Here is a 27,860-nt window from a genome sequence, read left to right on the forward strand (position 1 = left end):
CATCTTTGTGTCAACAACACGGCTGAACAGTGGATCTAGTCAGCAAGTCTGAGCTCTGTTCATACACACACTTTAGAAGCCTTTTGTAATTTGTGTAACTTTGACATATAGAAAATAAATGCATTTCGAAACAAAATAGTTGAGCACACTGGAGTTTAACAACTGGAAAGAAATTATAGAAATGGTCCTAAGAGTACTTATCTTTAAGGCTGAAATTTCCTAAGAATCATGTTTTATTTAAAATTAGTTCTTTGCCTTTGGATCTTTGTTTTTAACCCATAGATGATTTTTATCTTAATTCATATGATGTTTGTCTTGGTAGGACAATAAGAATTGAAAAACAAAAAATGCAGTGGCTCACCAAATATTAACCTGTGTTCTCTTTATTGTCAGGAGGTTAGATGCATTTTTATTTTAAGCTAGCTCAGCCACAGTCATCTGCTAGTTGGTTGGTTGGAGAAAAGCATTTCTTATTTAGATCACTTTTTCCATACTGTCACATGGCCTGTCTTATGTGTTCGTTCTCGTGAACCTGTGTCAGCTCAGAGGTTAAGCGTTTCAGCTGTAAAGCAAAGCAGGTACCTGGAAGGAGAGACCAGCCGAGAGGCTGGAATGGTCTTTGTGGACGGGCCGGGTCACGGCCCCCTTTTCCTGCAAACCACCGGGCGGCTGATGGTGAGAAGAGGTGAGGGAGGAGGTGGCGTGTGAACTGAACTTGTAAAGATTCCGAACCAGAACTGAGGCAGGGAACAGTTTATCAGAGCCTTTAATCACTGGATTCACTATCTGGCAACATTTACGGTGTGAAATAATGTTTCAGATCCTAAAGCCACTGGCTTTTAAGCTGAGATCAAACGCCCACCTTTTGGACGCATCTGGGGGCCTCCTGTGCCCTCAGGGTGCCCGGTCCCCCCACCCTACCCCCATGCCTCACCCTACTCCGATGCCCCACCCCTACCCCAGTCCCCAATCCCCATCCCCACCCCCTACCCCACCCTACCGCCCACCCCACGCCCCACCCTGTACCCCAGTCCCCACCCCCAGCCCCCAGCCCACCCCATGCCCCACCCCCTACCCCACCCCACGCCCCGCCCCCACGCCCCACCCCTACCCCGGAGTCTACACTGAGGCCCCTCCCGGGACCGGGGGCTCAGGGGCTTCATGTCACCATGGCAAGAGCTGCCCCGGGGAGCACGAAGGCTCAAGCGTCTGTGGCCTGTGCTGGGTAGGCAGGCAGAGGGAGTCCGGCAAAGAGACAGGTGCTGACAGCTGGGAGTCCACCAGTGTGTGCACAGGCCGGGGACGTGGGGGCCACAGGGGGGTGCGGGGTGCCCAACAGCAGGGATCCCTTGTCCCACGTACAGCCAGGGGTCTCATTTTAAAGGTCACCTTCTTCAAGCAAGAAGCTGTCTGTTTTGTACAAGGAAAGAAATCTCTCCTAGAGAATACTTCGCTTGGTGACACCCAAAACTTTATCTCTGCTAAAGAGGTTTTAGTCTGTTCCAGTTCATGTTTTTAAGCCTAAATTGGTAAATTCAGCTACAGAATAAATATTTCCTCCACTGTGGGTTGACCTTCTGGTATTTGGGAACCCCTTCCTAATCATGTGTGTTTTTCCCCCTTTTCATTTTCATTCACACACGCCCCTCTGCCGCGCTCCCTTGCAGGCCCCCCAGGAGACGCATCCCTAACCGGCCTCCCTCCTGCCCACAGCTCCAAGGACCCAGGGACGGAATGCGGGGGTACCAGCTGGGGCAGGACCCGATGGGCGCACAGTGTGATGGGCAGACGCCTCCCTCTCCTCCGGCCACAGCTGCCTTGGAGGCAGTGGACCAGGCCCCTGGCCCTTTCTGCGGTGACCGCTGAGTGTGTCCAGCCCCAGTTACAGTGTCACGGGGCTTTGAGCTGAGAGAGCGGGAGGGAGGCTGTGCCGGACACGGTGGGGTCTTTCCCCAGAGTAGCTACGAAGCCCAGTCCCACAGCACACAGTCCTTTCGAGGACTAAAGCCCCCAGGTCTCCCTGTAAAGCGCCAGGCATGGAATCTCCTCGTCCTGTTGGTCACTGAGCCTTTGCAGCTGGATGTCTTCCATCTTCACCACATTTTCGTCACTTGGTTTATTTTCACCTCTTCTCTGGGATTCCTAGTAAACAGAATTGATCATTTTCCTTTCTCCTTTGCTTGCTTTATGTGTCCTTGTCTGTGATGTCTGTCTTCCATTGACCCCTTTTGGAGGGTTCCTGGGAGAGAATGCCTCCACCTGACCCAACCTGACCTCAAGCTGACCCAACCTGACCTCAAGCTGACCTCAAGCTGACCCAACCTGACCTCAAGTTGACCTAACCTGACCCGACCTGACCTAACCTGACCTCAGCCTGACCCAACCTGACCGAACCTGACCTTAACCTGACCCAACCTGATCTCAACCTGACCCAGCCTGACCCAACCTGACCTCAGCCTGACCCAACTTGACCTCAGCCTGACCTCACCCTAACCCCAACCTGATCTCACCCTGACCCTAACCTGACAGACTCTACTTTCAGTCTCATCTGTTCACCTCTGGAAACTACTTTCTTATTCAGATCCTCCTGGACTTTGTGATAATGTCTTTCTTCCTCTGGGGTTTTAATTCCTTCTTTGATGTCTGTAAAGATTTTTGATAATCCTATCATCTCAAATTCCCAGGAGCCTGATCCCGTTATTCCTGTGCCTGCTGGTGTTTGCCCCCGTAGGATTTTGCCCTGTGTATTTTATAATTTCGGTTTGTAAATTCATCTCAGTTGAGGCTTCATCAGCAGGAAGCTATGAGGCTTGAGTGGCGAGTCGTCCCTCCAGACCAGGGGTGCTGATGGCATTGGGCTAGGTCTGCCCTTGTTCTGGGGTGTCCTGCACGTGCGCTGTAGGGTTTCATGGCACCCCTGGCTCCTTCCCACCAATGCCAGTCACACCCAGTCACGACAACCAAAAATGTCCCGGGCCTTGCCAGGTGTCCCAGGGACAGAGTCACCCCAGTTGATTATGTGTGTCTCCAGGATATGGCCAACATGGGACCACCTTTCACGGGGGATAATTTCCTAGCTTTGAGTTTCAGAGACAAAAGTTTCAACCTCAAATCCATTGTGCAGGTAGGCTTTTCGACACATATTCTTGTAGAGCCAGGCAGAGAAATCTTGTAATCCTCCTATCCCATAGGCAGATGTTTTTCTAGTTTACCCTTTCACTAGGGTGTAGGGGCAAACATTGGTGCTTCCTGTAGGATTAGTTCAAACCCTCCACCTCCTGTCATGATGGTTTACCAGTTTACTATCTACCAGAAATGAACACGTCCAAGAGACCCCATATCCTTGGCAATAACGTGTGTCATCAAACCTTCCCACCTTACAACGTGGTAATTTGAGATGTTTATTTTTGCTACTAGAAACGCACTGGAGGGACTTCCCTGGTGGTCAGGGGTCAAGAATCCGCCTTTCAATGCAGGGGACGCGGGTTCGATCCCTGTTCGGGGAACTAAGATCCCACATGCCGTGGAGCAACTAAGCCCACGCGCCACAACTACTGAGCCTGCGCTCCTCAACTAGAGAGAGAGAAAACCCGCGTGCCACAACTAGAGAGCCCGTGCGCCACAACAAAGCCTTCTTGCCACAACAAAAGATCCTACGTGCCACAACTAACCCCCAAGGCAGCCAAATAAATTAATAAATTTTAAAAAAAGGAAATGAAGTGGAGCATCTTTTCACATATTTAAAGTCTGTGTTTTCCCTTTACTGTAAACTCTGTGACAATTTGCCCATTTTTTCTATTGAGCTGTCAGGTTTTTTCTTAAAATCCACGGCACTTGAATGCCTCTTATGCCCCACACAGAAGATAGGGATGCACTTCAGGGCTCTCAGCAATGACTGTCAGTCTCTTAAGAGAGAACCTGACTTAAAAACACTTAGTAGGGCTTCCCTGGTGGCGCAGTGGTTGAGAGTCCGCCTGCCGATGCAGGGGACACGGGTTCGTGCCCCGGTCCGGGAAGATCCCATGTGCCGTGGAGCGGCTGGGACCGTGATCCATGGCCGCTGAGCCTGCGCGTCCGGAGCCTGTGCTCCGCAACGGGAGAGGCCACAACAGTGAGAGGCCCGCGTACCGCAAAACAACAACAACAACAAAAAAAAACACTTAGTAACATGTAAGTTATGTTTATATTTGTAAATGTATATTCCGGGGAAGAAAACCCTTTACAGGAAAGTTGTAGGATCTGGCTGATTACCCAGTTATTTTAATGATCAGTCATCCCTACCTACAAAGAATTCGAAGCACACATTTGATGTGGCTACAAAAGGAGTTGATTAACCTGTGCTACAGACTTGTCACGTGGCTCCACGGGGACAGGAAGACGTGGAGGACCCCAGTCTAGCGTAGGCAAGGTGGGCTTTCCCACTCCATACTTGTCTCTGCCCCTCACGGTATTCCAGGCAGGAGCTGCCGTCAGCTCTGATTCTGACAGTTACGGGAAAAAGACGTGAGGTCACGTGGCACTTTCCCTCGGGCACACCTCGGCCTCAGCCCAGAAACTTGTGAGCCTGCCCTGGGGGCTCCATCCTTCCCGGTGGCCTCGCACAGCTCCGGAGAGTGGGGCGCCTCCTGTGAGGACCCCCGCCTGCCTCCTGGGCAGATGCTGAGTCCCCTCTGAGCTGCCTGGGAAGGAGGTCGGCTGTGAGCCGCTGGCGTCCTTGATGTGGAATCCCGAGCCGCTGTCCCTGGGTCTTCGACGAAAAGCGGCAGCCTGGGGGATCTCTGCAACAAGTTCCCGCGACCTGAACAACTGACTGCATTTAGGAAAGTAGGATCTTCCTTTTCAGCATAACCTCCTCAGATTTCCCCAACCTCCTGCCCGGCCAGCGAGCCTGCAAAGCCCTCGGGGCAGCCTCTCCTCTGCACAGAGCCCGCCTCGCGGTGTTGGAAGTGCCGGTCGTCCTTGTGCCCCGGCTCCCCCGCCATGAGCTCCAGCATCGCGTGTCCAGCACCAGCAGATGTTACTGACATTTGCTGCATGAAACGCCGACCCTGAGGCATCAGCAACACAGCTGGGCCCTGAGCGCCTTCGCCCTCAGATCCTGCAGTGACTGCGCAGGCACGCTGGCTCTCTCCCCACGACCCCTTCTATCTGGTTTTCTCCCCCTCCCAAATCTCAGGGTCAGTGGGCATCCGGGCTGCATGCCGAACACCCCTTGGGCGCCCCCCGCTTTACGGTTTGTGAGTCGCCCTGGTGGTAGGTTTGCCTGGCAGTGGTTAGAGCATCAAATCCTTAACAACAATGAAACGTCTTGATTTTGGCAGTTGAAGCAGTGGTTCTCAGGCTTTAGCGCACTACACCTGCTCATTGACATGCACAGAACCGGATGTCAATTTTTTAAATTGAAATGATAATGTCCATTTTAATGTGTACAATTCAGTGTTTTTAGTATTTTAACCCTCTCCACTACCTAATGCCAGAGCATCCTCATGACCACAAAAAGAAACCCTGTCACCATGCATCGGTCACTCCCCCACCCCCCAGCCCCTGGCAACCACTAACCTACCTTCTGTCTCTGCAGATTTGCCTGCTCTGGACAGTTCCTTTCTGTCCGGCCTCTTCCACTTACACCATGTTTTCAACGTCCATCCGTGCTGTGTCCTGTGTCAGCACTTCATTCCTTTTTGTGGTTGATTGTGTCCCAGTATGTAGATGGAGCACATTTGCTTATCCATTGGTCAGCTGATGGACAGTTGGGTTGTTCCCACATTTTGGCTATTGTAAATAACGCTGCTGTGAATATTCACGTACATGTTTTTGCGTGAGCCTAGGCTTTCATTTCTCTTGGAGTAACATTGCTGGATCCCATGGTAAGTCTATGTTTAACTCTTTGAGGAACTGCCCAACTGTTCTCCACAGCAGCTGCACTATTTCACACTCCCACCAGCAGCGTACGGGGGTCCTGAGTTCTCCACGCCCTCGCCGACACTCCTTTTTCCATTTGTTTGGTCACAACCAAGCTGATGGACGTAAAGTGGTACCAAGTCGTTTTGATTAGCGTTTTCCTGATGACCGATCACACTGAGCATCTTTTCAAGTGTCTATTAGCCATTTTTGTATCTTTTTTGGAGAAGTCCTTCAAATCCTTTGCCCACGTTTTAATTGGGTTGTCTTTTTGTTTTTGAGTTGTAGGAGCTCTTTATATATTCTGGACACTAGACCCTTATCAGATATATGATTTGTAAATTTTTTCTCCTCCCATGAGCTATCATTTCATTCGCTTGATAATGTCCTTTAATGCACAAAAGAGTTTAAGTATGACAAAGTCCAGTTTATTTATTTTTCTTTTGTTGCTTATGCTTCTGTTGTATTTCAGAAACCATTGCCTACTCCAAGGCCGTGAAGATTTACTCCTGTGTTCTTCTAATCAGATTCTTCCCCTCCCCAGGGTTTGGTGTAATTGCTGCTGTTTGTTTGACGTTTCTGGACGAATTAGGCAAAGTCTATATGTTTTTGTCTTGTGTGGCCACTGATATCTCTGTCCCATTAGCTTAATGGTCAGCAAGTGACTGGACAGAGACTCTCACATGCCTGGAACAAAACCAAAAACAAACCAGTCTTTGCAGCCGGGCCCCTGTATGTCAGGGCCCCCTCAACACACAGCAGGCCTGTCCCTTGCCTCCCCCTTTCACCTCCAGCTTGTGCAGAGCTGCAGGTCAGCTGGGGTTGGGGCAGGGGGAGAGGGTAGGGCCTTCTCAGGTCTTTCCTGAGCATGTACATGGCCCCAGGCACATGAGCAGCACTCTAGATTTTGAGCAGTTTGTTGGAGCATTTCCAAAGCATCTCATTCCCCAGCCTCTTCTCCCAAGCTTTCTGGTTAGTCTATTTTTTGCCCCAACTATAATGTTCATCCATTGCCTCAGCAAACATTTTTGTGTAAGTGATTTCCACAAACTGCCCCGGTGGCCACTTTAGCCTGGGAGAGTCCCGAGTTAGGGGAGGTACAGGCAAGCCTTCTGACGGGTCTTTCGGGGGAGCCACCAGAAGGGTCCAAATAGTTATGGTTCCTCCTGAATTGGGTCCACTCTCCTCTTCCAGTACCAGTCCTGGTACCAGGAACGCAGGCTGTCATATTCAAGGTGAACGCTGAGCTGGGAAGCAGGTTAAATAAAATGCTAAGAGCTCACTGTTGTTACCAAGATTCAGCTGGGTTTTTTTTTTTTTTTTTTTTTTTTTTTTTGCGGTACGCGGGCCTCCCACTATCGTGGCCTCTCCCACTGCGGAGCACAGGCTCTGGACACGCAGGCCCAGTGGCCACGGCCCACGGGCCCAGCCGCTCCGCAGCATGTGGGATCCTCCCGGACCGGGGCACGAACCTGCGTCCCCCACGTCGGCAGGCGGACTCCCAACCACTGCGCCACCAGGGAAGCCCTCGGCTGTTTTTACTCAAGCGTTCCCCTGGGTGCTGCTCCCCTTTGGTTAGTGTCCAGAGTTCCAAAAAAACGTTGATTCTGATGGTTTTTTACCGGTTTTCTCATTGTTTTAATGGGGGGATATTTGGGGGTCCTTACTATGCAGTTTTCCGGTCACTCAGGATTTTACGTGTAGAGCCAGGAATATACTTTTGTTTTGCAGGTTCCCTTGATAAGTTTGGTGCTGTTGGCCCTCAGTCTACACTTTGAGAACAAAACTGGAACTGTGTCCCTCCCCTCCAGATTACTGCCTAGCCGATGTCTAAGATATACTCCCTGGTAAATGGGACCTTTGGAGTTTATGTCCCCGGATTGGTATTTGCCTGTTTTCTCTGCTCTCTCACTGTTGCCACAGGGCAGAGAAGTGCGTGGTGCCAAAGCACTGACCCCATTGTGTTAACAAGTCAAGGGGGACCATCCTGAGCAGGATTTGGAGGAGGAACAGAACCGCCCTCCAGCGGTGTGGAAAAGAACCCACAGGAGTCTCTGAAAAGGACAAAGTCATCAGTGTTACTTATGGACCCTTTTTGATGTGGTTCCTGAGTCAGGGGCCCTGTTTCCAAACAGATACATAGATGTTAAGGGGTGACCCAGCACTGGGCAGAGGAAGGGATGTAAGGTGCAATTGTGGATAAATACGCCACGAAACTTTAAATGTCCACATTCAGGACAAAAATGATTTTGTCTCAGTAACCTATTATGTGACACGTCCTTTTAACAAGTGCTAAGTAAACCAACACATTTAGGAATTTTGGTTGCTGGTCTATGCACAAGCTATGATGAGATACTCATTAAGAAGAAGAATATGATTTCTTTTGTGAGTTTCTTGAACCCTGGTCAAAGAATAAAACAAGTAATCATTCATATAAGAAACTCACCTGGAATCTTACCTTTGCCAAGCATTCTTAAGAAGGCATCCGACAACGAATGCCAAAGTGCACATGCCCACCAACCAGTGTGGGTGATCCATGTTCAAAATATTTTAAAGGAGATCCGGGCTAGCAATTCCCACTACAAAGATATTTCCCTCCCTTATATGTTTGGAGCTGTGAGCTTAAGCTTTGGAGCCACAGATCCCTTTGTGAATCTGAGGATCCTCTATTAGAAAAATGTGTACACACACAAGTTTGCATCTAATTTTAGAAGGCTCACAGATCCCTGAAGAATTCCCATGGCCAACAAATAAAGAACCTCTGGTTTAGAGAATCAAGGCAACCGAAGCATCGTGAGTTTCTCTACATCAGTGCCTCCCAAACCCAGCTGTGCAGCAGAATTATCTGGAAGCTTTTAAAAAGCAAAACAAACCCGTTTTTTTTTTTTTTTTTTTTTTTTTTTTTTTTTTTTGCTGTACGCGGGCCTCTCACTGCTGTGGCCTCTCCCGTTGCGGAGCACAGGCTCCGGACACACAGGCTCCACGGCCATGGCTCGCGGGCCCAGCCGCTCAGCGGCATGTGGGATCCTCCGGGATCGGGGCACGAACCCGTGTCCCCTGCATCGGCAGGCGGACTCTCAACCACTGCGCCACCAGGGAGGCCCACAAACCCGTTTTTATTAGGGACGTTTGTAAATGTACATAAAAGCAGAGAGAAAGTATAATGGCCCCAGTGTTCTCATCACCGGGCTCCAGCAGCAGGTGAAGTGTTTTGTCTGCCCACCACCTTGAGAAAGATTTGCTTAACGAAGATCCAGACCTCATTTCACGCGAATACCTCACTGTGGACCTCTAAGGGGTCGAAACCCCCTGTTTTTCACGAGTGCAGTACCAGTCTCATGCCTTTAAAAAAGCTTTAAAATCATAGATAGTGCTGGGATTTTCTTATTTACTCTTAGATGTCTTTTTATAGTTGGTTCCCTCTAATCCGAATCCAAATAACGTCCACAGGCTGTTCTGGCGGTTTGGCTGGCGCTTCTTAAGGATCAACACATCCACAGCAGCCCCTCCCCCGGCCCCCGCTTGTTAACCAGCCGGAAACCCCCCAGGTCTGGCCTGGCCATCATCTCCTGAGGCGGCATCTCCAGGGCGGCCCGCCCTCCTCCCTCGTGCTGCCCCGCGCTGGCCGCGTCCCTAGTCTCCAGGCAAGAAATTAAGGCGGGTCCCTTGTAAGCGGGGCCTGCTGGAAAGCTGAGTGGCGGGCTCCTGGGACCACCTGCAGGCATCAGGGATGCAGGAGAGAGGAACCGAGCGGCCGGGCCAACGGAGCCCTTGGTTTGGTTCGCTCCCCAAGCCCCAAGGTCGTGCGTGGGCGGGTGTCCCCGAGCTCCCAGCCGGTCTGCGGCCTAACGCACGCTCCCTTCCTTCGCAGGCCCAGCCTCCGGACCCTGGTGCGGCGCATGGGGCCACGGCCCTGCTCCCCAGGCATGCGGAGCCCCCGGGCCCCGAGCCCCCGGTTGGCGGCGTTGGCGGCGTTGGCGCGGCCCGCGCCCGGCACGTCATCATCAACGTGGGCGGCTGCAGGGTGCGCCTGGCCTGGGCCGCGCTGGCCCGCTGTCCCCTGGCGCGCCTCGAGCGCCTCCGCGCCTGCCGCGGCCACGACGAGCTACTGCGCGTGTGCGACGACTACGACGTGAGCCGAGACGAGTTCTTCTTCGACCGCAGCCCGTGCGCCTTCCGCGCCATCGTGGCGCTGCTGCGCGCCGGGAAGCTGCGGCTGCTGCGCGGCGCATGCGCCCTGGCCTTCCGCGACGAGCTGGCCTACTGGGGCATCGATGAGGCGCACCTGGAGCGCTGCTGCCTGCGCCGCCTGCGCCGCCGCGAGGAGGAGGCCGCTGAGGCGCGCGCGGGGCCGGCGGAGGGCGGGGGCCCCGGCAGCCCGGCCTGCGCCCCTGGGCCCGGCGGCGGGCGGCTGGCGCGCGGCCGGCGGCGCCTACGCGACGTGCTGGACGACCCGCGCTCGGGCCCGGCCGGCAAGCTCTTCGCATGCGTGTCCGTGGCCTTCGTGGCCGTCACGGCGGTCGGCCTCTGCCTCAGCACCATGCCCGACATCCGCGCCGAGGAGGAGAGGGTGAGCGCGGGGCCGGGGCGACTGGGCCGGGCAGGGCTGGGGGCGGCTGGGACGGAACCGGGGAGGGGCGGCGGCAGCTGGGCCGTGGGGCGCCCGCTGGGTGGTGGTCTTAGGCACCGCGACCCCATTGGTCGCTGAAACTGCAGGCCCTGGACCCCCCTGCACCCGCCCTGGGCAGGTTCGCCGGGAGTGAGCCCCTGGCGCGGCTGCCCCGTCAGGCCGCCCACTGTGCGCTGCCAGCAGAGGCTCCAAATTCCAGCCAGTTTCAAGAACTCGGCAAGGCTGCCGGGCCGGCGGGCCTTCTCACTGAGCCTCTCTGACGGCCAGGCCTTGAGGCTTGGACAACTTGGAGTTAAAACGCCCAGTCTAGAGAGTGCTGTGCTCTAAACTCAAGTCCCGTCGTCCTGAGCCACAGGGACAGGACCTCTGAATTCTTCCAGGCGCCCAGCTCTGGCGCACCCAGGGCCGGCTTTGTGGAGGCGCTGGGGCTCGTTTCTGAGCAGACACTAGACTTCCTGCCCCCTCTGTCGTCCCGGGAGGTCCTGGGGTTAGGATGTCACCCGAAGCTCAGCAGCGTTTGTGCGATGCACACACTACGGAATGTCTCGGAAACACTCGGGGAATGCCCGAGTGGGTGTCGTCCGGGTCGGGCTTAGACGAGAGGAGGTGCGGCAGTATTTGAAGGATGTGGCTGCGTGTTGCCCTCAAAGCGTTGCCTGTGTTTTCTCACGGGGTGGCAGGGGCGTCCTGCCTTAACCTCCGCAGCTCCAGCTTCCAGGGGTGGCCGAGGCTCGGACTTGAACCCCACGGCCCCGGGCAGAGCAGGGCAGAGCTCACGTCAGCCTCTCAGTGAGAGCCCCTCCGCAGTCCGGGGTGATGCCCGAGCTCGCCCGCTGCCGTCAGCTCATTATTCAGAGACACAGAGCTCGGTTCTTCTGGAGCATTAGCTGTGAGAGGTCTTGACCAAGAGCCGGGTGATCCTGACGGCAGATTAAATTTAAATGTAAATTTTAGGAAATTGGTTTGGCTTCCTTCATTGTTTGGGTGTCTGATTCCTGAGCTGCCATTTCCAGTTGTCTTAACTAGGCCCCAGCTGGGGATTCTGCTTGTAAAGACACTCGACCTGTTTGGACTTTCTCAGTAGCAGTAACTCCATACAATCCGAGGAAGGAAATCACTTACACAGGAATCAGGGAACAGAAGTTAGGGCTGTGTCAACTAATGACAGCGTCACCGGAGGTCGAGCTGACCCTGAGAATCCTCGAGGCGTCATCTGGCCCCCACGTCACCCACCATTCACATCCGTCACCCACCTCTTCCCCATATCCAGAGACACTGCTTCACACCACCCAGATGCTGTCTGACTAAATCAGTCATCAGATTAGGAAGTAAGGATCCCAGTGTTGGTGAGCACGTGGTGAGTGTGGCCATGTGCTTGTGAGGGGTGCTCACGAAGCCCCTGGCCCACTGCACACAGTAGGTGCTGAGTAATAGTAGGTGTTGTCACTGCCACAGGAAGAAGTTTTATGTTTCATCAACTCTGGGTGTGTGGTAAAAAAAAAAAAAAAAACCATAAAATTCACCATCTGAGCCATTTTTACGTGCAGTTCAGTGGCGTTAACTACATTCACAGTGGTGTGCAACCATCACCATCCTCCGTCCCTAGAAGTCTTTCCTCTTCCCAAACTGAAACTTTGTCCCCATCAAACACTAACTCCCCAGCCCCTGGGACCCAGCCTGTACCTTGTGCCTCTGTGAATTCAGCTACTTCAGGGACTCACTTAAGTGGAATCACACAGGCAGCATCTTTCTGTGACTGTCTTGTTTCACTGAGCACAGTGTCCTCCGGGTGCATCCGTGATGCAGCAGGTGTCAGACCCCTTCCTGTTTAGGGGCTGAGTAACACTCCCTTGTATGTATCGCCTCACTTTGTTCATCCATCATCCGTCCGTGGACACTTGGGTCGCTTCCTCCTTTTGCTGCTGGGAATAATGCTACTGTGGACACAGCACAAACATCTGGTGAGTCCCTGCCCTCGGTTCTTTGGGGTTTATCCCAGGGGTGCACTAGCTGGATTCTGTGGTGATTCTGTGTTTACTTTTGCGGGGAGCCTCCCTGCTGTCCCCTGCAGCTGCACCCTTGACGGTCTGACCACAGAAGTTTCCAGGCACGAGGCCATGAGGGATGGAGGGCAGAGAAGAGAAAAACTTGGAATCCTTCATTATTTTCTTGTTTGTTGGGGTTTTTCCAGTAGAAGTTTTTATTTTATTTTATTTACTTATTTCTTGGCTGTATTGGGTCTTTGTTGCTACACACGGGCTTTCTGTAGTTGCCGCGAGCAGGGGCTACTCTTCGTTGTGGTGCGCAGGCTTCTCATTGTGGTGGCTTCTCTTGTAGCGCAGCACGGGCTCTAGAGCGCAGGCTCAGTAGTTGTGGCACACGGGCTTAGTAGTTGTGGCACGCGGGCTTAGTAGTTGTGGCTCACGGGCTCTAGAGCACAGGCTCAGTAGTTGTGGTGCACGGGCTTAGTTGCTCCGCGGCATGTGGGATCTTCCCAGACCAGGGATAGAACCCGTGTCTCCTGCATTGGCAGGCAGATTCTTAACCAGTGCGCCACCAGGGAAGCCCTCCAGTAGAATTTAGCTTGAAAGTCACAAGGCTCAAGTATTACCTCTGTTTGATCTCTGATATTAATTAAGTGGCTAAATAATTTCTTTGTGAGATTTCAGGCCTTCTCTTGAAGGCTCCAGAAAGCAGCCTCTGAGAGGCACGGCACTGACAGCTCCGTGGGCCTGAGGTCCTCATCCTCCACCAGTGACAAGCAGGGACGCTTCCCCAACGCACCCACATTCTAGTTGGCACTCCAGTTAAATGCACCCAATTCCCTCCTGAAAAACGATCTTGGGGGAGCAGGGGGTGTCATGGAGAACCAGGGGTGAGCTCGTGCGGCTCCGTTTTCATCAGTCTGTCTGGTGACATCTCTTGTCATCTCTGGCAGCATTGGTGGTTATTTCTGTGTGTTGGTGCAGAAAAGCATCGAGGGAGAAAAAAGATTATTATCCTCCATTATTCAGGGGCTCAGAGGAAAGCTGATTCCTGCTGCCGATCCATGAAATGCCCCTTGAGTGGCTGGGCCCCCGCCCGGGCTGGAAGGAGGCCCCCACTGCACAGAAATCCCAGCCCCCGGCTCCAGGGTGGCCGGGACACGGCCTTTGGGCACAGGGACCAGCTCCCTTCGCCTTCTTGTCTTGGCCCCAGGGCAGACTCTGCAGCCAGACGTCCAGGTCCCCTCTGGCTGGTGACGTGGCCTGAGCCCCAGGGTGGCTGGCAGAGCTCGACAAAGCCCCTGTGCTCCCGAGGCCACTCAGGCGCCGTGTGCTTGTGGGTGGGCGTCCTTGCGGTCCGCCCTCCCCTAAAATCCAGGCTCTCGCTGTGCAGCGCTGCCCCTGTGTCTCCTCGGTGCCCTGGAAGTCCCCGTGCCCGGTGGTGGCTCCATCCAGAATCTGCTGTCATGCGTTGTAATTGAATGAGAGCTAGGTCTCCACTTTCTACAGTTTATAGGAAGAAGGATGGTAAAAGCATAACCTGCGGGACGAATCTTGAGGACGTTTTGCCGAATGAAACAAGCCAACTGACAGTTCAGTAGGATGAATCCTGTCTGATTCCACTCATAAGAGGCACTTAGAGCCATCAGATCCGTGGAGTCAGAGTGTGGACGGGACGGGCAGGGGCCACAGGGATCCGCAGGGCGCAGGCCATCCCAAGTCAAAGCAGCTGGGGCTCCGGTGCGTCCAACCGACTCAGGAGGCCCCGAGGACCCTCGGCCAGGAGGGGCCCAGGACTCCCCCCCATGCTTAGCGAGAGCAGGGCAGCCCCGGGCTGAGCAGACCCGGCATGGCTGCGGCAGGAAAGACCACGGGGCCCACAGCCACACCGGGACTGCTTGCTGCCTCCTGCGCCCCCGTCAAGGTGCGGCGGGGGCCCCGGGCAGAGCCACCCCTCCGACTCCATGGCTGTTCGGTGTCCAGGTCGGCGCGCGGGTGGGGGCCGGGTCCCCAGGAGCGTCTGAGGGGCAGCCCAGGGCTGGGACCCGCGGGACCCTCACGGCCCGTCCTCTGGCTCCTGCCGTTCTGAGGGTGACACGGGAGCAGTTAGGCCTGCTCCTTGTTCGCGGTGGGGCCTTGATGGGCCCGGCTCCGCCGTGGACCGCGTGTGTCCCCTGCTGCCGTGAAATAAACCACCACGAACTGCCTCATGAAACGGCACGACTCGCCCTCGAGGTCCCGGTGGGACCCGGGCATCACGTCCAGGGCTGGTTCCTACGGAGGCTCCGGGGGACCCCTCCCCTTCCCTCGTCCCTCGGCCCCTCCTGTGTCCTCCCAGCACGTCTCCTGGTTCTCCTCTCCCACCACCGTCCCCTCCTCGTGATGGGCTGTAAGGACCCTGTGATGACACTGGCCCCGTAACCAGGATGCTCCCGGCTCTGGCCTCGCTGTCATCCCACCCTCCACAGCCCCTTCTGCCATCAGAGGCGACGCAGCCGTGGGCCCGAGGACCAGGATGTGGACGTCTTCCAGGCATTATGAGGCCGACCACCGTCATGAAAACACACGAGGGCAAGACTCCTGCTGCACGTCCCCAGGTCCCCGCCCCGGTCGGGGCCACGCCGGCGCTGCCCAAGGAGCTGTCTCCCTCCTACACTGAGGTCTCAGCCAGGAGCCGCTTCCAGCGCTCAGCTCTGCCCTCGTGGATGCCTGTCCTCAACCTTCCGTGTCATGTGCATAACCTCAGAGCCAGCAGACGTAAGGATCCCACCCCTGTCTGAGGTCTTCTGAGGGTTCGAAACCCCAGGTGACATCAGAGTTGTCCATGCAGAATCTCCAGGCCCGGACGCTGGTTTTGCTCTGGAGATGAAGACAGGTGTTTGCAGGGCGAGAAGCTGGCCAGCGGGAGGGAAGGAGACCGCCACCCGGAAGCCCCATGGAACACACGCCAACCCTGAGTTATCTTAGCACAGCGTTCGCTGTGTGTCGGCAACAGCTCTTAGGAGCGTTGCTCTGGCGTCTCGGGTGTTTACTGGGTCAGGAGCACAGAGAAGGAGGACCAGGGGCCCCCCGGCCCCCGCACTGCTGCACCGGTGTCTCCCCAGCCGAGTGAGACTTCTGGGGCCATGGCTGCTCTTACCTCCACCTGCAGGACCCAGGGGCAGGGGTTGGGGGCGTGCACGCGGGACCCGCTCTGTCCTGTCCAGGGAGGCCCCCGCCGGAGTTGGCTCAGTCCCCAGTGTCTGGTCCATGGCAGGACCATCCATGCAGGAAGGAAAGGCTCCGTGGCATCCAGCGGGTCTCATGTCCAGGCCTCAGGGCTATCTGCACAACAGTCCCTCCTTGTCTGCAGAGATGAAGGTTAGTAATACCAAACCTCTAAACACCGTGGCCACAGAAAGTTACCGTGACTTCTCTGACCCCAAGAGTACATTCTGAGGCAATGCACTGCCTGGTTCCTGGGAGAAACGATCACAGCAGTCACCACCCTGAGATGCCCCCCGTCTTATACCGGGCTGGACAGTCTCCCCTTGGCACGCAAGCAGAAGTTTTAATGCCTGGCTCAGAGGGAGAGGGAGGGGTCTGTGCCCCCCAACCTGGTGAGGTGAGACGGGGGGCCAGTGCTAGAGGGATGCCCCCCAACTGCTGCGGACGGCCAGGCAGCCCCAGCTCCAGGGCTGACCCCAGACCCCACCTGCAAGTTGCTGTGGGTGCCCCAAGCCCGACGGGAGGCGAGGCCCCCGACCCGCTGCCTCAGGGGGCTCCAGTGGGCCTCCGGCCTCACTCCTAGGGTACTGGGGGCTCTGTGAAGGAGACAGCGATTCTCCAGCCCTCCCCACCCCACCCCCCATCGGGCAGCACGCAGGCCCAGGACCTGGGCACCAGGCCAACCAAGAGCCCACGATGGCTGCAGGATGATCCATCCTCCTGAGGCTGTGTCGGGTGTGGTTAGGTGACCGCGGGGACAGGTCGTGCCATCGGGGCCCTCCCCGTGCTGGACGTCACCCCATGGCGCCTGCCCAGCCCTCAGATGCTGAGGACAGGCCTTCGGAGCCGCTGGGAGGATGGGACGGAAGCCTTTGTTTCAGCAAACAGCTCGCAGATTCCTTCATGCGGTGGCGGCCGTCGTTGCCTGGAGACAGGGCTGAGCCTGGCGTCGGGCCGGGCTGCGAACCGGCCTGAGGGGAACAGCGCGTCCTCACGCAGGCTGCGCTCAGAGCCAGCGCTTCCTTTCCACGGAGGCTGGTGTTTGGCTTGCGAGTCGATTTTTTCCTTTAAGCTCATATGATTAAATCAAGACCCACATAATTAGTTATGGATTTCATGACTGGGGCTTCAAGTATTGAATTCACTAAGACATTTGGCAACAGCATCGGAAGCTGGTGACAGAGCTTCTGCTGCGTGTGGGCACAGACACACGCTCCGAGATTGCCAGCCTGGAGCTGGGGTGAGAGCTTCGCTGCCTCCGAGCTGTGTCAGTCAGGGTTCCCGGGAGAAACGAACGGAACCAGCGCAGCAGGCTGTCTCTCCTTGGTTCTCCCCTGTGGGACCCCTGGCCCGCCGTGGTGTGTGGAAGCACGGCACCGACTGTTCACAGGCTCAGGGCGGGCTGGAGGGGCTTTGCCTCCGATGACTCGGCCTGGAGTCCCCCATCCCCCGCCCCCGGCCTGCCTCGGATGATGTCAGGCCTTAGACTCTGGAGTTGATGCTGAAGTGATTTAGACTTTGGGGGCTGTTGGATGGAATGCAGGTGAGAAGGACATGAACTGGCGGCGGCGGGGTGCAGAATGCTGCCGGCTGAATGCCACGTCCCCCAGATTCACATGCTGAATCCTAATGCCCAGTGTGTCGGGGTGACGAGGTCATGAGGGTGGAGCCCTCGTGATGGGATTAGTGTCCCTGTAACAGTGACCGCAGAGCTCCCCCGCCCCTTCGCCACGTGAGAAGGCGCGTCCATGAGCCAGGAGCAGGTCCTCAGCAGACACCGATTCTGCCTGGACCCCACGCGTCTGGCTCCAGAGCTGCGAAGGATGGACATCTGTTGTTTCAGCCCCAGCAGCAGCACAAACGGACTGTGCTGGTGGCAGAGGAGCCCCTGAGCGTGGGGACCTGGGCTTCTTTCCAACTCCTGGCAGAGCGTCTCCTGTCCACGACGGTGTAAGAATGCTGCATTTGGGCCGCTGCCACAGGGCCGGACCACGGGGCTCTCCCACCAGCATCCACTGGACACTGGGGCTGCACGTGGCCTCCACCTCGTCCCAGGAGGCTCCGGTCCCCACCCAGCAGGGGAAGGTGGCTTCCCTGTGGAAATGCGACCCGTGACCCTCTGTGTCCCATCGTCACACGCATGAGAACGGACTGGTGGTGCTGTCCTGACCTGGTGGCCACGGGGCCCAGTGAAGCTGACAGGAAAAAGGAAGGATGGAAACCGGCCAGCAGCCTCTGCCGACACAGCTGCCCCGGGGCTGCAGGGAGGGCCCCTGTGACCCCAGGGTCCCCAGGGACTGAGCTGGGAACAGAGGCTCCCAGGACCCCTGAAAACGGATGATAGGTTTGACTGGTTTATTTTCTTGTTTGCAAAGATCTGATCCAGGAACCACCAAAATCTGGTGGCAGATATTCTGCTGTGGGCAAAACCTCCTCTGAGAGCCAGGCGTTCCCGGTTCAGGCCCTGACCCTGATCGCCGTTCTCTTCTGTAAAATGAGGGTGACGGCTCCAGGGCTGCTGCGAAAGGCAAGGCTCCGGCCCCTCCCCCGACGCGTCCCTTCTCCCCCCGCCGTGCCCCCACCACGCCATCCAGAATTGTCGTCCAAGGCCCCTAGCAGTCATGGGCCGCCACGTTGGAGGGACCACTGCCTGTTTTCATGGGAGACCCTCTTACGAGGCTCTTAGAGGCGCTGGAAACCAAGCCAGATGTGCCAAGGGATAAACATGAAGCTCAGGGCACTTTCCTCTACTTTCCATGTAAATTTGGCAGGAAAAATAGGGGATTTTTGTTTTGGATTTGTGCTTTAGTCTGAGGGGAAAAAAAGACTTGTGCTCAAATGCCTAGAATAGAAGCGACAAGACTCTTTTTTTTTAAAGACAATTTTTTAGAGCAGTTTAAAGTTCACAGCAAAATTGAGAGGAAGGTACAGAGATTTCCCATATGCCCCCTGCACCCCCCTCCAGATGCACAGCCTCTCCCAACATCAGCATCCCCAGAGTGTGGACCTTCGTTACAAATGATGAACCTACGCCACATGTCATAATCACTTAAAGCCCACAGTTTACATGAGCGTCATTCTGGGTAGTGTACGTTCTGTGGGTTTGGACAAATGTAAAATGACATGAACCCACCATAATAGCATCACACAGAATCGTTCCACCGCCCTAAAAATCCTCTGTGCACCCACCCCCCACCCCCGTATTCATCCCTCCCTCCGCTTCCCCAGGCCCTGGTACCACTGATCTTTTTACTTTCTCCATAGTTTTGCCTTTTCCAGAATGTCCTATAGTTGAAATCCTCTTCAGATTGGCTTCTTTGACTTAGTAATATGCATTTAAGGTTTCTCCATATTTTTTTCATGGCTTGATAGCTCATTTCTTTTTGGCCTTGAATAATATTCCATTGTTTGACTGCACCATAGTTTATTCATCACTGAAGGACTGAAGGACATCTTTTGGTTGCTTCCATTTGGCAATTATGAATAAAGCTGCCATACGCATCTCTGTGCAGGTTTTTGTGTGAACATAAGTTTTCGTTTCCTTTGGATAAATACCAAGGAGTGCGATTGCTGGATCGTCTGGTAAAACTATGTTTAGTTTTTTAAGAAAGCACCAAAGTGTCTTCTGAAGTGGCTGCACCATTTTTGCGTTCCCACCAGCAATGATGAGAGTTCCTGTTGCTCCACATCCTCACCAGCCTTTCATGTTGTCAGTGCTCTGGGTTTTGGCCATGCTAATAGGTGTGGAGCGGTGTCTCGTTGTTGTTTTACCTTGCATTTCCCTGATGACATACGATGTGGAGCATCTTTTCACGTGCTTATTTGCCATCTGTTTTCTTTTTTTTTAATTTTATTTATTTTTTACACAGCAGGTTCTTATTACTTATCTATTTTATGCACATCAGTGTATACATGTCAATCCCAATCTCCCAATTCGTCCCACCACCGCCCCCACCCCGCCACTTTCCCCCCTTGGTGTCCATACGTTTGTTCTTTACATCTGTGTCTCTATTCTGTCCTGCAAACCAGTTCATCTGTACCATTTTTCTAGGTTCCATACATATGCGTTAATATACGGTATTTGTTTTTCTCTTTCTGACCTACTTCACTCCATATGACAGTCTCTAGATCCATCCACATCTGTACAAATGACCCAGTTTCATTCCTTTTTATGGCTGAGTGATATTCCATTGTATATATGTACCGCATCTTCTTTATCCATTCGCCTGTCAATGGACACTTAGGTTGCTTCCATGTCCTGGCTATTGTAAATAGTGCTGCAATGAACATTGGGGTGCATGTGTCTTTTTGAATTATGGTTTTCTCTGGGTATATGCCCAGTAGTGGGATTGCTGGGTCATATGGTAATTCTATATTTAGTTTTTTAAGGAACCTCCATACTGTTCTCCATAGTGGCTGTATCAATTTACATTCTCACCAACAGTGTAAGAGGGTTCCCTTTTCTCCACACCCTCTCCAGCATTTGTTGTTTGTAGATTTTCTGATGATGCTCATTCTAACTGGTGTGAGGTGATACCTCATTGTAGTTTTGATTTGCATTTCTGTAATAATTAGTGATATTGAGCAGCTTTTCATATGCCTCTTGGCCATCTGTATGTCTTCTTTGGAGAAATGTCTATTTAGGTCTTCTGCCCATTTTCTTATTGGGTTGTTTGTTTTTTTAAGATTGAGCTGCATGAGCTGTTTATATATTTTGGAGATTAGTCCTTTGTCTGTTGATTCGTTTGCAAATATTTTCTCCCATTCTGAGAGTTGTCTTTTCGTCTTGTTTGTAGTTTCCTTTCTTTTGCAAAAGCTTTTAAGTTTCATTAGGTCCCATTTGTTTATTTTTGTTTTTATTTCCATTACTCTAGGAGGTGAATCGAAAAAGATCTTGCTGTGATTTATGTCAAACAGTGTTCTTCCTTTGTTTTCTTCTAAGAGTTTTACAGTGTCCAGTCTTTCATTTATGTCTCTCATCCATTTTGAGTTTATTTTTGTGTATGATGTTAGGGAGTGTTCTAATTTCATTCTCTTACATGTAGCTGTCCAGTTTTCCCAGCACCAGTTATTGAAGAGACTGTCTTTTCTCCATTGTATATCCTTTCCTCCTTTGTCATAGATTAGTTGATCATAGGTGCATGGGTTTATCTCTGGGCTTTCTATCCTGTTCCGTTGATCTATATTTCTGTTTTTGTGCCGGTACCATATTGTCTGGATTACTGTAGCTTTGTAGTATAGTCTGAAGTCAGGGAGTCTGATTCCTCCAGCTCCATTTTTTTCCATCAAAATTGCTTTGGCTATTTGGGGTCTTTTGTGTCTCCATACAAATTTTAAGATTTTTTGTTCTAGTTCGGTAAAGAATGCCACTGGTAATTTGATAGGGATTTCACTGAATCTGTAGATTGCTTTGGGTAGTATAGTTATTTTCACAATATTCATTCTTCCAATCCAAGAACATGGTATATCTCTCCATCTGTTTGTGTCATCTTTGATTTCTATCATCAGTGTCTTACAGTTTTCTGCATACAGGTCTTTTACCTCCTTAGGTAGGTTTATTCCTAGGTATTTTATTCTTTTTGTGGCAATGGTGAATGGGATTGTTTCCTTAATTTCTCTTTCTGAGTATATAGGAATGCAAGAGATTTCTGTGCATTAATTTTGTATCCTGCAACTTTACCAAATTCATTGATTAGCTCTAGTAGTTTTCTGGTGGCATCTTTAGGATTCTCTATGTATAGTATCATTGCTGCAAACAGTGATAGTTTTACTTCTTCTTCTTTTCCAATTTGTATTCCTTTTATTTCTTTTTCTCTGATTGCTGTGGCTAGGATTTCCAAAACTATGTTGAATAATAGTGGTGAGAGTGGACATCCTTGCCTTGTTCCTGATCTTAGAGGAAATGCTTTCAGTTTTTCACCATTGAGAATGATGTTTGCTCTGGGTTTGTCGTATATGGCCTTTATTATGTTGAGGTAGGTTCCCTCTCTGCCCACTTTCTGGAGAGTTTTAATCATAAATGGGTGTTGAATTTTGTCAAAAACTTTTTCTGCATCTGTTGAGATGATCATATGGTTTTTCTTCTTCAATTTGTTAATATGGTGTATCACATCGATTGATTTGCATATATTGAAGAGTCCTTGCATCCCTGGAATAAATCCCACTTGATCATGGTGTATGATCCTTCTAATGTGTTGGATTCTGTTTGCTAGTGTTTTTTGTTTGTTTGTTTGTTTGTTTTTTGTGGTACGCAGGCCTCTCACTGTTGTGGCCTCTCCCGTTGCGGAGCACAGGCTCCGGACGCGCAGGCTCAGTGGCCATGGCTCACGGGCCTAGCCGCTCCATGGCATGTTGGATCTTCCTGGACTGGGATACGAACCTGTGTCCCCTGCATCGGCAGGAGGACTCTCAACCACTGCGCCACCAGGGAAGCCCTGTTTGCTAGTATTTTGTTGAGGACTTTTGCATCTGTATTCATCAGTGATATTGGTCTGTAATTTTCTTTTTATGTAGTATCTTTGTCTGGTTTTGGTATCAGGGTGATGGTGGCCTCATAGAATGAGTTTGGGAGTGTTCCTTCCTCTGCAGTTTTTTGGAAGAGTTTGAGAAGGATGGGTGTTAGCTCTTCTCTAAATGTTTGATAGAATTCACCTGTGAAGCCATCTGGTCCTGGACTTTTGTTTGTTGGAAGATTTTTAATCACAGTTTCAATTTCATTACTTATGATTGGTCTGTTCATATTTTCTATTTCTTTCTGGTTCAGTCTTGGAAGGTTATACCTTTCTAAGAATTTGTCCATTTCTTCCAGGTTGTCCATTTTATTGGCACAGAGTTGCTTGTAGTAGTCTCTTAGGATGCTTTGTATTTCTGCGGTGTCCGTTGTAACTTCTCCTTTTTCATTTCTAATTTTATTGATTTGAGTCCTCTCCCTCTTTTTCTTGATGAGTCTGGTTAAAGGTTTATCAATTTTGTTTATCTTCTCAAAGAACCAGCTTTTAGTTTTATTCATCTTTGCTATTTTCTTTGTTTCGGTTTCATTTATTTCTGCTCTGATCTTTATGATTCCTTTCCTTCTACTAACTTTGAGTTTTGTTTGTTCTACTTTCTCTAGTCCCTTTAGGTGTAAGGCTAGATTGTTTATTTGAGATTTTTCTTGTTTCTTGAGGTAGGATTGGATTTCCCTCTTTCCTCTTCCCTCTTAGAACTGCTTTTGCTGCATCCCGTAGGTTTTGGATCATCGTGTTTACGTTGTAATTTGTCTCTAGGTATTTTTTGATTTCCTCTTTGATTTCTTCAGTGATCTCTTGGTTATTTAGTAACGTGTTGTTTAGCCTCCATGTGTTTGTGCTTTTTATGTTTTTTCCCCTGTAATTGATTTCTAATCTCATAGTGTTGTGGTTGGAAAAGATGCTTGATATGATTTCCATTTTCTTAAATTTACCGAGGCGTGATTTGTGACCCAAGATGTGATCTATCCTGGAGAATGTTCCGTGTGCACTTGAGAAGAAAGTGTAATATGCTGTTTTTGGATGGAACGTCCTATAAATATCAATTAAACCTATCTGGTCTACTGTGTCATTTAAAGCTTGTGTTTCCTTATTTTCTGTCTGGATGATCTGTCCATTGGTGTAAGTGAGGTGTTAAAGTCCCTCACTATTATCGTGTTACTGTCAGTTTCCTCTTTTGTAGCTGTTAGCAGTTGCCTTATGTATTGAAGTGCTCCTGTGTCGGGTGCACATATATCTATAATTGTTATATCTTCTCCTTGGATTGATCCCTTGATCATTATGTAGTGTCCTTCCTTGTCTCTTGTAACATTCTTTATTTTAAAGTCTTCTTGATCTGATATGAGTATTGCTACTCCAGCTTTCTTTTGATTTCCATTTGCATGGAATATCTTTTTCCATCCCCTTACTTTCAGTCTGTATGTGTCCCTAGGTCTGAAGTGGTTCTCTTGTAGACAGCATATAGATAGGTCTTGTTTTTGTATCCATTCAGAGAGCCTGTGTCTTTTGGTTGGAGCATTTAATCCATTCACATTTAAAGTAATTATTGATATGTATGTTCCTATTACCATTTTCTTAATTGTTATGGGTTTGTTTTTGTAGGTCCTTTTCTTCTTTTGTGTTTCCCACTTAGAGAAGTTCCTTTAGCATTTGTTGTAGAGCTAGTTTGGTGGTGCCGAATTCTCTTAGCTTTTGCTTGTCTGTAAAGCTTTTGATTTCTCCATTGAATCTGAATGAGATCCTTGCCAGGTAGAGTAATCTTGGTCGTAGTTTCTTCCCTTTCATCACTTTAAATATATCGTGCTAGTCCCTCTGGCTTGTAGAGTTTCTGCTGAGAAATCAGCTGTTAACCTTATGGGAGTTCCCTTGTATGTTATTTGTTGTTTTTCCCTTGTTGCTTTCAATAATTTCTCTTTGTCTTTAATTTTTGTCAATTTGATTACTATGTATCTTGGCGTGTTTCTCCTTGGGTTTATCCTGCCTGGGACTCTGCACTTCCTGGAGTTGGGTGGCTGTTTCCTTTCCCATATTAGGGAAGTTTTCGACTCTAATCTCTTCAAATATTTTCTCTGGTCCTTTCTCTATCTCTTCTCCTTCTGGGACCCTTATAATGTGAATATCGTTGCATTTATTGTTGTCCCAGAGGTCTTTTAGGCTGTCATCATTTCTTTTCATTCTTTTTTCTTTATTCTGTTCCGCGGCAGTGAATTCCACCATTCTGTCTTCCAGGTCACTTATCCGTTCTTCTGCCTCAGTTATTCTGCTATTGATTCCTTCTAGTGTATTTTTCATTTCAGTTATTGTATTTTTCTTCTCTGTTTGTTCTTTAATTCTTCTAGGTCTTTGTTAAACGTTTTTTGTATCTTCTTGATCTTTGCCTCCATTCTTTTTCCGAGGTCCTGGATCATCTTCACTATCATTATTCTGAATTCTTTTTCTGGAAGGTTGCCTATCTCCACTTCATTTAGGTGTTTTTCTGGGGTTTTATCTTGTTCCTTCATCTGGTACAAAGTCCTCTGTCTTTTCATTTTGTCTATCTTTCTGTGAATGTGGTTTTTTTCCCACAGGCTGCAGGGTTGTAGTTCTTCTTGCTTCTGCTGTCTGTCCTCTGGTGGATGAAGCTATCTAAGAGGCTTGTGCAAGTTTCCTGATGGGAGGGATTGGTGGTGGGTAGAGCTGGGTGTTGCTCTGGTGGGCAGAGCTCAGTAAAACTTTAATCTGCTTGACTGCTGATGGGTGGGGCTGGGTTCCCTCCCTGTTGGTTGTTTGGCCTGAGGCAACCCAACACTTGAACCTACCTGGGCTCTTTGGTGGGGCTAATGACAGACTCTGGGAGGGCTCACACCAAGGAGTACTTTCCAGAACTTCTGCTGCCAGTGTCCTTGTCCCCACAGTGAGCCACAGCCACCCCCCGCCTCTGCAGGAGACCCTCCAACACTAGCAGGTAGGTCTAGTTCAGTCTCCCCTGGGGTCACTGCTCCTTCCCCTGGGTCCCGATGCACACACTACTTTGTGTGTGCCCTCCAATAGTGGAGTCTCTGTTTCCCCCAGTCCTGTCAAATACTGCAATCAATTCCCACTATGCTTCAAAGTCTGATTCTCTAGGAATTCCTCCTCCCCTTGCCGGACCCCCAGGCTGGGAAGCCTGACGTGGGGCTCAGAGCCTTCACTCCAGTGGGTGGACTTCTGTGGTGTAAATGTTCTACAGTCTGTGAGTCACCCACCCAGCAGTTATGGGATTTGATTTTATTGTGATTGCACCCCTCCTACCGTCTCATTACGGCTTCTCCTTTGTCTTTGGATGTGGGGTATCTTTTTTGGTGAGTTCCAGTGTCTTCTTGTCGGTGATTGTTCAGCACTTAGTTGTGATTCCGGTGCTCTTGCAAGAGGGAGTGAGCGCATGTCCTTCTCCTCCGCCATCTTGAACCAATGCCCGGTTTGTTTTCTTTTCTCCCATATTTACTGTGAGAACCTCATCGAGCTCCTGGTGGTAAATCTCACAATATTGAGGGCCTCCCCTGACAGGGTCCCCTGGAGCTTATAACTCTCAGACGTGTTCACACTGAGCCTCCAGCAATTGACACATCACAGTTCAGGTTTTCCTACCTGGCACTGGTTCCCATGGCAGCTTCAAGTCTCTGCCCCAGGAAGCTGGACTCCCTGCGTTCACCCGTCTGTCTCTCCAGTCTTGGGGGCAGTGATTTGCCCTGTGAGCTCACCTCTCTTACGGACCCAAGAAGAGTTGCTGACTTCTCAGTCTGTTCAGCTTTTCAGTTGTTGTTTGGAGGAAGCAGCGACTGCCAGGCTCTTGACGTGCAGAACTGGAAGCTGGTCCCAAGGTTCTCTCTGTCATAATCTAGCCAAGGCCTTTGGTTCACCTTCTCTGTCACCAAAAGAGGCAAAACTGGGTGTTGGTTAAGTTCTCAGACTTAAACGCAGACCAGGGCTCCCGCCCCAGCTCTTGTGACCCACTGCTGAAGACCTGACAACACTCCCATGTCCTTTCGGAGCCAAAGTCTCCTCGTCTGTGAAATGCAGATACTTCAGAGCTGCTGAGGTTAAATTGAATCATGCTTGGAAACTGCTGTGGACGGTGCTTTGCACACAGAATTAAGTGACAGCTTTTTACCCTTTTGCAAACAAGATGCTAAAGCCCATGCGGGCTACGGGGTGGGCGGCGGCGGCGAGGCCGCGTCCAGGCACTGACGCTCCTTCTCCAGACACTGGTTTCTGTCAACGACGCAGCTGGAGTTGTCGCTCACAGTGGGAGCAGAGGGGGAGCCAGGCCGAAGGGGCGGCTGGGGAACCAGACGACCGGCCCCCGCGCGGCTGTCAGCAGGCATCTCATCGCCCTCGGGTTGTGACCCGGGCCCGTGGCGGGGGCCTCCGTCTCCCCAGCCGGTGTGGAGACGGCGGGGCAGGGCAACCAGGAGGCCGCTGTGCCAGGAAACAGCCCTCTGGTCGCCTCCCCACCCTTCCTCCTGGTGCCACCGGGGGTCCCCATGCCATCCCCGCACGCCAAGTCTGCACTGACCCCCTCTGGCCTCCAGGGGAGAGACTGGCCACTGCCCTCGGCTTCAATTGAGGAGGCCTGAGTCCTGGTCCCCCGACACAGCCACCTCGATTGGGCCCTCGGACAGCCCCTCGCTCCCGGACAGGGCAGGGAGAGAAGCGGACAGAGAAGAAAGCGGTGGAGCCCAGCGGGCCTCCCTGAGCTCGTCCCCACCCAGCCCGTCCCCACGGAGGCCCGTCCCTGGGCCCAGGCAGGTAGGGCGGGCGTCACCTTGTGTTGCAGTCAGTGCCAGAGGACCCCGTGCCCCCCTCCTCCACGGCAGCCGGTGTCGGGGCGGCCGTGAGAACATTGAACGTGCCTGGAAATGAGTGGGGATCAAGGGTCTCTCCCAGTGTACACGAGGCCACGGCCTCAGCACTTCCCTCGCGGGGTTGAGGTATTTTGCTTTTTATAAGCTGTACGTTTAAGGCAGCAAAATTCATCCAGCACCAGCCAGTTTGCGGGAACAGACCTGAGGATTCAGGTGATTTTAGGCTCGCTTGAGCCTGAAATATTAAGTATAACATGAAGGAACGTTTTTAACGAGAAGACGTTAGCTATTGTAACTCAGCAGACTGGCTGTTCCAGGATGAGGAGCTTGTGCTGTTGATTTCACCCCAAGTTCTAATTTATCAACGCCCATAAGATCTTGGTGAGTGAGGGTCAGAGTTCCTCCAGTGGGTCGGCTTGGTTTGTGAAATCCCCACGTTGGCAGTTCCTGGGGAAGCGGGCTGTGCCCCAAGGAGCAAGGTCTCAGCGGAGACGGGGGGATTGGGAGAGCTACTGTTTTCTGATATGACCTGGCGATGAGCATCTTGAGAAATAAACCCTGCGCTCCTGTGAGAACGGTGGCCATGTGGGCTCAGTTGGGTGCAGAGCTGGGAGAAAACAGCCACCAAACCGCAGATCCTGTCCTGGACGCGGTCAGCCAGGCCCCTCGCCCGCCCAGCGTGCCTGCCAGACGGCCTGTCCCTCTGCTTCCCACCAGCCTGAAGCGTACCCACTCTTCAGAGTGTTTTCCTGGTTGTCAGCGTGATGCTCCTTCTTTACGGAAGCGTGGCAGGCACAGAGCCGTGCAC

General features: G+C 51.9%; 1 protein-coding gene across 1 annotated transcript in view; it reads left to right on the plus strand.

Annotated features, from left to right (window-relative positions):
* The window catches only part of KCNG2 (potassium voltage-gated channel modifier subfamily G member 2), a 42,936-nt gene that overhangs the window by 2,216 nt on the left and 12,860 nt on the right, over positions 1-27,860 (plus strand). The window contains exon 2 of the mRNA XM_060119475.1: positions 9,773-10,471. Coding sequence (XP_059975458.1) covers positions 9,773-10,471 — 699 coding nt within the window. The remainder of the gene's footprint in view (positions 1-9,772; positions 10,472-27,860) is intronic.

The sequence above is a fragment of the Mesoplodon densirostris genome, chromosome 15 (genome assembly GCF_025265405.1).
Source record: "Mesoplodon densirostris isolate mMesDen1 chromosome 15, mMesDen1 primary haplotype, whole genome shotgun sequence".
Classification (NCBI taxonomy): domain Eukaryota; kingdom Metazoa; phylum Chordata; class Mammalia; order Artiodactyla; family Ziphiidae; genus Mesoplodon; species Mesoplodon densirostris.